Raw genomic sequence first — 10,130 nt, 5'->3', positions numbered from 1 at the left:
GTACAACTCTGAACAGGAGTAGGTGTTGGAGTAAGCCTGGTGCCAAGGTCAAGCTAGAAATATTCAGAAAAGGTTTGAAAAGCTAGCAGACTCAGATGAAGACTCAGGAAGACTCCAACCAGCTGATGACATGCCAAAAGAGAAGCCTGGCACTCCAGTTAGTAAATGGCTACACTGCAGATGCACTTATTGCACTTTTTCAATTCTGCCCAATTTAATTTTCAAAATCTTCTATTTGTTTTCATTTTTAAAGATGACAGCAATTTGCAAAGTATATTCTGCTACCAGAATATATCTCAAATCTCAGAACAAGCCCCACACCACCAATGTAAATTGTGTTTTATTTGCTAGACCATTTTATCTCCATGTCAAACGGTACGAGGACAATTTATCCAAATTAGGAAATGAAAAATGTGGCTTAAAAAGAAACTTCCTTTCTCAGTTGTCAAGTGTACTGAAAACAAAATATGCACAAATCTCTTCAGAAAGACACATATTGGAACCAGGTAGACATATACAGTACTGTATAAGCAGTACATTGCAATTTTAGTTTGAAAACTAAATGATATTCCATTCTCAACTGCAATCCTGCAAAAAAAATGAAGGGTTCCAGTATTTGCAATGAGCTGAAGTATTGGATTTTGGGTTGGATCCACAATGGGAAGACTAAGATCATGTTGCTCTCAGGATTCTACATTCCTTCCATGTGTCAATTTTTACAGTAGCATTTTGTTTATTTAAAAATTAAAAATGTTCCGTTTGCAATAAATACGACACAAATTGAATGACGGCATTTCTGCTTAATTTGGCATTTTCGTATACTATTTTACAACGTGTTCCACAAGGCACCAATAAGAAATGGCTTCACTGGCAAGGGAATGATTCAAATGGTCTTGGTGAAGTCACGTGCGCTGCAGCAATGGTTTACGAATGACCCTGCAATTTCAAATTCACAACATTTGTATATAGGAAGGTTACTCAAAAATAAAATGCCACTACCTGGGAATTATTCCAATTCATTGAACAGAGTGTTCAAAATCATAAGGTGCCAGGATAGAGCAGGCAGGGAGAAACTGTACTCTCTCATGAAAGGATTGAGAGACGGCAGAGGTTTAAAGTAATCCGCAAAAGAAGCAAAAGTGATCATGAGCAGAAATTCTTTCATGCGGTTAAGGGTTAGGGTTTGGAATGCTCTGCCTGAGAGTGTGGTGGAGGCAGGTTCAACTGAAGCATTCAAAAAGACTATCACCTAAAAAGGAAGAATGCATAGGGTTACAAGGAGAAGGGCAGGGCAGTGATACTGGATGTTCATTTGGACAGGAGACATGATGGGCCAAATGCCCTCCTTGTGCCCTGTAACAATTCTGTGAATGGTATAATATTGATGACAGCAGAGTCTTAATGTGATACATTTACTGTGGCTTTCAAAATGATTACATCATTTGTAGGTCGGTCATCACGGTTAGTCTCCACCAGTTCAATACGTTTAACTACTGACAGCCCGTGGCAGACACGGCCAAAGATTGTGTGCTTTCCATCCAGCAGTGGTGTGGGTCCTAAAGTTATAAAGAACTGGCTGCCATTGGTATCTGGGCCAGCGTTTGCCATGGCAAGGATCCCTGCACCTAGGAAGGGAAAGGGTGGATATATTTAAATTAGTTATGAGAAAATTTGCTGTTGCACAGGTCATTAATTTTTAAATTGATGGTTATGCATGATAAATTTTATCAAATAGACATACTGGTCTTTACTACACGTAAATTTATCTCAAGTGTATAGATGACAACTACTCCATTCAAAAAGGTAAAGTGGTTGCACGCTATTCAGTTAAATGTAAAACTGGACAAAGTTTGCGCAAACCAAAAATGAGCTATCTTTTGTCAAACTCTGGCCTTATATGATACAGTAAGAAGTCTCACAACACTACTAGCATTAGATGCAGCAATTGAAACTTTACTTGTTTCCATAATCATAACTGTTCCAGTAAGTAAAAGAATAATTAGATTAAAACATAAAAGCTCAAAACAGTAGCTTCACATTGTATTAGAATATCTCTCAGCACTATTGTGCAATTCCAAGTAACTGGCACTAAATTTATATTACTGAATTATCCACTATTTTAAAAAGGCTGGCTCTTCAGTAGTTTGCATTTTATACTTTATAGCAATATTTAAAGATGTGCATTAATTAACATCATGGTATCATTGCTGCAAGTAAGGCTCACGCAACAGTCTTGCTTCTAAATACTTTTTTTTGTTTTCAACCACAATATTGCAAATTCGAAACAATATTTTGGTGAGAACAGCAATGCAGGTTTGAAAGTACCATTGTACCCTTTAGGATGACACTGACAGAAATCTTAAAACATCAAGAGACCTTTGCTATTATTTCAGTCCATACGTCAGTTCTAACATCACACAAAACGTCTGATGTATAGATGCGTATCACCTTTACACTGGATATTTACAAATAGTCAGAAAACTTAACAATATTTCTCTTACTGCAAGATTCACTAAACAAAAAACAAAACCTTTGAAGAAAGCTCAAAACATGCTGGAGGTTTACCTGTGAATTTTAAATCTTTGTGTAATTCATCTTCAAAATGCTTTCCATAAATGGATGACCCTCCTCTACCTGTACAGTCACAGAGATAGGAATTAGTTGAAACATTTTCGGCCTGTTGTGCTTCCCAATTTTTAAAAAGATGGGGCAGCAAAACAAAAGTGATACTCTCTTAATTGTTAGACGAATATAAATATCAATTTAAAACAGGTTTTAAGACCCAAGACCACAGAAGACTAAAGGGTTGCGACTATAGTCCAGTCCATCACACAAATCAGATTTTCATCCACTGACTCTGTTTGCACTTCCCACTGCATCGGAAAAGTAGCCAGCATAATTAACAGCCCCACGCACTCCAGACGTACTCTCTTTCACTTTCTTCGGTCAGGAAAAAGATACAAAAATCTGAGATCACGTATTAGCCAACTCAAGAGCAGCTTCTTCCCTGCTACCCTCAGACTTTTGAATGGACTTACCCTGTATTAACTTGCTCTTTCTCTACAGCCTAGCTATGACTGTGACACTATATCTGAACCTTCTCCTTTCCTTCTCCTTTTGTGCTCAATGAATGGTATGCTTTGTCTGTATAGTGCGCAAGAAATAATACTTTTCAGTGTATTCCAATACATGTGACAATAATAAATCAAATCAAAGTTTGGATTGGGATAATAAGCAGCTATCACACTCCCTCATCACACTCAGCTGGCAATTACAACACTAGTTTATCCTCAGCCAATATGAAATGGAAAGCTTGATAAAAAAGGCATTGCTGAGAGCTCCAAATGCAGCATCTGATGCTGTACCTTCCCTTAATGCATTGGGAACTTTAATGCTGATATAATAGTTACCAAAAATACACAGGAAATCAAAAGCAATTTCAAACACAACCCATTCTTTTCTCTACCCTTTCCATAAGTAATTTTACTCATTTCACTTTCATTCCCCCATTTTTCCACAGACCTTAAAAGAGAACGGGATTTGGATTCGATTTGCACAGCAAACCTTTGAAAGTGCTGTTTCAATTTCCCTCAAATCAATCGCGAGACCTTTGGAGTTGTTACTGCCTTTTGTGCAGCTTATTAAAAACATAAAGCACCAAAGTGAAGGACTTGGTGGATGATGAGTCTGGGAAAGGGTGTGTAGATAGTTTGAGTCACGTTGAGATCAAAAAGGAGATGGTATTGGGGTTCTTGAGAAACATTAAGATAGACAAGTCTCAGGGCCTGATGGGATATACCTCAGAGAGAGGCAGAGGAGGAAACTGCCAGAGCCTTGAGAGAAATCTTTGTATCCTCACTGGCTACAGGGGAGGTTCCAGAGGATTGGACAATAGCCAACGTTGTTCCATTGTTTAAGAAGGTTAGCAAGAATAATCCAGTTAATTACAGGACAGTGAGTCTTACATCAGTGGTAGGGAAATTATTGGAGAGGATTCTTCGAAACAGGATTCATTCCCACTTGGAAATAACTGGGTGTATTAGTGAGAGGCAACATGGTTTTCTGAAGGGGAGGTCGTGTCTCGCTAATTTGATCAAGTTTTTTGAGGAAGTGACGAAAATGATTGCTGAGGGTAGGGCAGTCTACATGGACTACAGTAAGGTCTTTGACAAGGTCTCTCATAGCAGACTGGTGCAGAAGGTGAAGTTGCATGGGATCAGAGGTGAGCTGGCAAGGTGGATACAAAACTGGCTCGGTCAAAGAAGACAGAGGATAGCAGTGGAAGGGTGTGTTTCTGAACAGAGGGCTGTGACAAATGGCGTTTCTCAGGGATCACTGCTGGGACCTTTGCTGTAACTGGTTTGATTAGTAAGTTTGCAGACGGCCCAAAGGCTGGTGGATTTGCGGATAGCGATGAGGATCATCAGAGGATACAGCAGGATACAGACTGGTTGGAGACATGGGCAGAAAGATGGCAGATGGAGTTTAATCCGGACAAATGTGAGGTAATGCATTTTGGAAGGTCTAATACAGATTGGAAATAATGTGATAGATGGCAGAACCCTTAAGCGTATTGGTAGGCAAAGGGATCTGGGTGTACAGTTACACAGGTCACTGAAAGCGGCAACGTAGGTGGAGAAGGCATCAAAAAGGCATACGGCATGCTTGCCTTCATCGGATGAGACATTGAGTTTAAAAATTGGCAAGTTATGCTGCAGTTTTATAGAACTTCAGTTCGGCTGCACTTGGAATATAGTGTTCAATTCTGGTCGTCACATTACCAGAAGGATATTGGGGCTTTGGAGAGGGTACAGAAAAGATTTACTAGGATGTTGCCTGGTATGGAGGGCATTTGCTATGAGGAGAGTTTGGAGAAACTTGGTTTGTTCTCACTGAAACGATGGAAGTTGAGGGGCGACCTGACAGAAATCTACAAGATTATGAGAGGAATGGACAGAATGGATAGTAAGAAACTTTTTCCCAGGGTGGAAGAGTCAATTACTAGGGGCATAGATTTAAGATGCGAGGGGCAAAGTTTAAAGGAGATGTAGATTTTTTTTTACACAGAAAATGGTGGGTGCCTGGAACTCGTTGCCAGGGGAAGTAGTGGAAGCAGATACGGTAGTGACAGTTAAGGGGCGTCTTGACAAATACTCTTGGAGGGAGTGCAGAGGAGGTTTACTAGGCTGATACCGGAGTTGAGGGGGTTGAGCTATGAGGAGAGGCTGAATAAACTGGGCTTGTACTCGTTAGAGTTTAGAAGAATGAGGGGAGATCTCATTGAGACGTATAAGATGATGAATGGGATGGATAGGATAGAGGTGGAGAGACTCTTCCTGCTCAAAAAAGACAGTAGGACTAGGGGGCACAGCCTCAAGATAAAAGGGGGGGCGGTTTAGAACGGAGTTGAGGAGGAACTTCTTCACTCAAAGGGTGGTGAATCTCTGGAATTCTCTGCCCGTTGAAGCGGTGGAGGCTGCCTCACTAAATATTTTTAAGATGCGGGTTGATGGGTTTTTGATAAGAGAGGGGATTAAGGGTTATGGGGAGAAAGCGGGAAAGTGGAACTGAGCAGCGACAGATCAGCCATGATCTTATTGAAAGGCGGGGCAGGCTCGAAGGGCTGGATGGCCTACTCCTGCTCCTATTTCTTATGTTCTTATGTTCTTAAAAGGATGGGAAAAGAGGGATATGGTCCCGGGAAGGATAGGGAGTTTTAGTTCAGTCGGACAGCATGGTCAGTGCAGGCTTGGAGGGCCAAGGGCCTGTTCCTATGCTGTAATTTTCTTTATTTTTTTTATAAGGCAGATGTGAACACAGTCACTACTCACTGAACTCATTCAGAAGAAAAATGGTCAGATATCGTCATTTACAGTAGAAACACAGTGTTGGTAATTCCACAACATGGAACATCAATTAAGTCTGACTGTTCTGCCAATTTGCGTGAATAAGGTTTTAGTCTCTGAGCTGAAGCCTGGGCAGTACAATAGGTTCACACAAAGTCTGACACAAAAATAAAATGTATATAAATTGGTGATCGATAAATTTTGTGTTCAAGAAACAAATACAATAATAACTGCTTTATTTTGGAGGCAATCTGTGTGAAGGCATAAAAGAAACTGTTTAGCTGAGCTCTCTGTGTTATTAAAAGATTTTGAGAGTAAATTGGATAGTCCCAAAACCAGAAGCAGGGTAATTTGATTGTCGAAGTGCCACCCCAGGGTGTGCTCTGTAGGCACCATAGGAGATAGCCCTAAGAATAACTCAAGTGGCAGTAATCAGCCATGTTGCTGAAGCTAACATGGGTGACAGCAAGTTCCTTCTCAAATCCCACTTCACCCGCATCCCAAAATCTATTCTGATTCACAAGCTGCAGTTGGTATAACGAATGATCTCTTCCTTCCTTCAACCCAACCCTCCCCTTGTGCACCTGCCACCTGGACAGCCAGTGATGCCCAAGGCTGAAGGTTAACAGCCACCAACTCAGATACTAGTACAGCACCAACTTTGCAGGGTAGCAGAAAGACAAGATCACAACTTGGCGCATCACTGGACATGAGTCATCTGCAACCAGGTAGACGGAAAGGATCATACTGGTACCTCTTCCCCAGTGGGCAAAGTGGCACCCAAGTTCTGCTACAGGGCACTCAGATAAGGGCTTCAATGGGATGACATATGGAAAATGGCTGACAGACGTGCACACAGAAATGCTTTGGGAATAGGAACAAAGGGAAATACACCATGGCCTGCTTTTGGGGGATGTGGTGCAATTACTGAAAAAGAAAATCTGCCAATAAAAAAAATGACTCCTCATTCAGCTGTTAGGCCAGCAGCAAGCACTGGAATCAAATCTAAAAAATGCCATCTGAAATGGGGCTGGGCAGATTCCACCCAGCTTCTGATGAGCAGCGTGCACAGGACATAGCAATCCCAACCCAGCACAATCAATCATAGAATCCCTACAGTACAGAGGCCATTCAGCCCATCGGGTGCGCGCCAACTCTCCGGTACAGCATCCCACCCAGACCCTATCCCTGTAACCCCACGTAATTACCCCACTAGTCCCCCGAACCTACACATCTTGGGACACTAAGGGACAATTTAGCGCGGACAATCAACCTACCCTGTGTATTTTTGGACTGTGGGTGGAAATTGGAGCACGGGGAGAAAACCCATGAAGTCACGGGGAGACAGTGCAAACTCCACACTGACAGTCAACCAAGGCTAGAATTGAACCTGGATCCCTGATGCTGAGACAGCAGTGCTAACCACTTTGTCACTGAGCAACCAATCGTTGGCACAATCATTGATTCTGGTGCCATCATTATGTGAGAGCACCACTTGCTGCATTTCACTTCAATGATATCCTTCTTTATGCATGCTTGCAATCTCCTTTTGAACCTGTGCCAACTTTAGTGGATATGTCTACAATTGGAACAGCATTTTCTACATCTACATCATGCACAATACTACAGTTCTTCCCAGTTTATTCCCATATTATAACACTAAGTGATTTTAATAACTCTCAGTTCATTTTGATTTGCTCCAGAGGGTATTTATCCCACAACCAGGAAGCTCCCTCAAATAAATCAAACAGGTTTGCTGGAACAAGAAAGACAAGACATATAACTCAAAATGGGAACCGCGCATTTTTCTTCTGCATAAACGCCTCTTTCTTTGCCGAGATGAGCACCAAAAATAAACGCTCACACCATCTTTCTGGATTTTCCCATCCTTACCTGTTCCAGTTGGATCTCCGCCTTGAATCACAAAACCACTGATGACTCTATGGAACTTTGTACCATTGTAATAACCTCTCCGAGTCAGCTCAGCAAAGTTCCTGCTGGTTTTCGGTGCATGCTTCCAATACAACTCCAGTGATATGGTTCCCATCCTGTTCCATAATTTTAAAGAAGATATTTTAACCAGCAGCCACATCAACAGTTTACTAATCTAATTCCAACTGAATTCAACTGGAGACTTTGGGCGGAATTTCCCTGTCCCAACCACCACAAGAATTGTAGCAGGCGGGGACAGGACTGTGTAAAAGTCCATTGCTCTCGGGCAGGATTTTCCAGCGCTGAGGCGAGTGTGACCGGAAAATCCCACCGAGGCCAACGGATCTTTGCACGGTCCATGTCCTGCCCACTACGATTCCCATGGTGGGCAGGAAAATTCCAGTCTGCCTTTTATGATCACAAGCGCCCAAACTGGTGCATGTAAAAGCAATTAATTTTGTGAAAATCAATCCACTTATGTTAAAAATTCCTCCATTTTAACATAAATTCCTTTGCAGCACAGAATTATGTATTTATCTCCTCCAACTGAAATATATGTGGTGCAACATAGCACCTGCATTGCGTTGGGCACTTTTCATTTCACCACCAGGCTCATACAGTTCATGCATCACTGCTGTACTTCTCAAGAACAGGAAGTTCTCTGATACCTCTGACCTGGAAGAGTTCTGAAGTTTGCAAGTAATGAATGAAAGTGTAGGAAACCGAGAGCGTTTTTCTTTTACACTTCAAACTCGTTCATATATCATTACAAAATAACTGCGTCGACCAAATAAAAATGCTGCGATCCTCACCAAATATTTCAGTTTTTGCATTCAATCTGGTTTATTTTAGGAACGCGGTAATGCTGGTTGTCTTGAAAACTCAGCAAAATTGTGGCCAAAAGAAGTCTTTTTTTAAAAAAAATCAACAAATGAGAGAGATCGCTAAGCTATTTTTCTAAAAAAAAGCACATAGTAAAACAATTCTGCAGTAAACCCCAAAAACTCTGCATTGCAATCACACGGTAGTGTGAAGCTGCTGGGGTTAGTGGAAGAGGCCATGTTCCTCCCTTGCTCATTCATCCTATTGTGTGTGAGCCCAGCAGCTCCTTGTCATCCCCCACCCCGCGCGCCGGCCTTACGTGGTTTCCAGTGTAACATTCTGGGGTTGCCAGGTGTCCGGAGGAATCCCCGACATTCTCAGCGTTCCACCGCTCGCGCTACCGGGGAATCCCCCCCTCGCCGCCACTGCAGCACAGACACTATCCACACTACTCGCTCGCTCTCTCGTCTACCGCTCTCTGTGTCACTGCAAATACTCCTCGGCTAGCACACCAAATCTCACAAGCAAAGGTCCAACCTGCAAGAGTCAAGAAGACTCCCATCCTCATTTTCTCTTTCAATAACTGGCAATTTTTCGACCCTTTTTACCGTGTTTTAGATTTTGTTAAAAGTAATGTAGAATTTGTCTATTCGCTATCTAAACATGCTTTAAACAAGACTTTTGATGGACCTATAATAAGTTTATTTGTTAATGTAATTATGAACATTAGCAGGATCGGTGATTTATTGGGAGGAGCTGTCCTCTGCTACATCCTGTGACTTTATTTATTAGTGTCACAAGTAGGCTTATGGTGGCCTTATAAGCAGGCTATCAGCTGGCACATTGGTTAGTTCTGCTGCCTCACAGCGCCTGGGACCCGGATTCAATTCCTGGCTTGGGTTACTGGCTGTGTGGAGTTCGCATGTTCTCTCCACGTCTGTGTGGGTTTCCTTCCAGTGCTTTGGTTTCCTCCCACGGTCTGAAAGACGTGCAGGTTAGGTGCATCGACCATGCTAAATTCTCCCTCAGTGTACCCGAACAGGGGTCAGAATGTGCTGATTAGAGGAATTTCACAGTAACTTCATTACAATGTTAATGTAAGCCTTACTTGTGACTAATAAAAAAAGATAAACTATGTTAACACTGCAATGAAGTTACTGTGAAAATCCCCTAGTTGCCATCCTCTGGCACCTGTTCGGGTACACAGAGAGAAATTAGATTGGCCAAAGCACCTAACCAGCACATCTTTTGGATTGTGTAAAGATATCCACATAGACTCAGGAAAAATATGCAGACCCCACACAGACAATGAGACAAGCTGGAAATCAAATGCTGATACTGTGAGGCAGCAAAGCTAACCACTGTGACACCGTGGCACCCCATTATTAAGCTGATCTTGTTCTTCACCCTATCTGTAACTGCAATACTTGGTAGAAGTGTCACTGGGGGAGCATTTTGGTGACAGTGACCATAATTCAGTAAAATTCAAGATTGTTATCGAAAAGGACAAAAATGCACCAATAAAGTAAG

General features: G+C 42.0%; 1 protein-coding gene across 2 annotated transcripts; it reads right to left on the bottom strand.

Annotated features, from left to right (window-relative positions):
- Positions 1-324: 324 nt before the first annotated feature.
- Positions 325-9,075, bottom strand: ppil1 (peptidylprolyl isomerase (cyclophilin)-like 1). 2 transcript variants are annotated; one of them, XM_080210029.1, is made up of 4 exons: positions 8,920-9,075; positions 7,740-7,894; positions 2,566-2,634; positions 325-1,625 (listed from the first exon to the last, which is right to left on the bottom strand). In XM_080210029.1, exons 1-4 carry the CDS (start codon positions 8,973-8,975, stop codon positions 1,399-1,401), a joined length of 507 nt encoding a protein of 168 aa, XP_080066155.1. In that variant the 5' UTR covers positions 8,976-9,075; the 3' UTR covers positions 325-1,398. The 2 variants fall into 2 exon arrangements, with proteins under 2 accessions (XP_080066155.1, XP_080066156.1); XM_080210030.1 differs by lacking the exon at positions 8,920-9,075 and adding an exon at positions 8,353-8,433.
- Positions 9,076-10,130: the final 1,055 nt, after the last annotated feature.

The sequence above is a fragment of the Carcharhinus amblyrhynchos genome, chromosome 22 (assembly GCF_965287045.1).
Source record: "Carcharhinus amblyrhynchos chromosome 22, sCarAmb.v2.hapA, whole genome shotgun sequence".
In the NCBI taxonomy this organism is placed as follows: Eukaryota; Metazoa; Chordata; class Chondrichthyes; order Carcharhiniformes; family Carcharhinidae; genus Carcharhinus; species Carcharhinus amblyrhynchos.
The sequence above is the reverse complement of the archived record's forward strand: the minus strand, read 5'-3'. Positions and strand labels throughout refer to the sequence as shown.

Bases quoted from the DNA above. Each gene is read 5' to 3' on its own strand.
- ppil1 (XM_080210029.1), bottom strand. From the start codon at position 8,975: ATGTCGGGGATTCCTCCGGACACCTGGCAACCCCAGAATGTTACACTG. The intron at 7,895-8,919 runs GTAAGGCCGGCG...ATTATGGAACAG, and splicing joins AATGTTACACTGGAAACCAC to GATGGGAACCATATCACTGG. The intron at 2,635-7,739 runs GTAAGGATGGGA...GTGACTGTACAG, and splicing joins CGGAGATCCAACTGGAACAG to GTAGAGGAGGGTCATCCATT.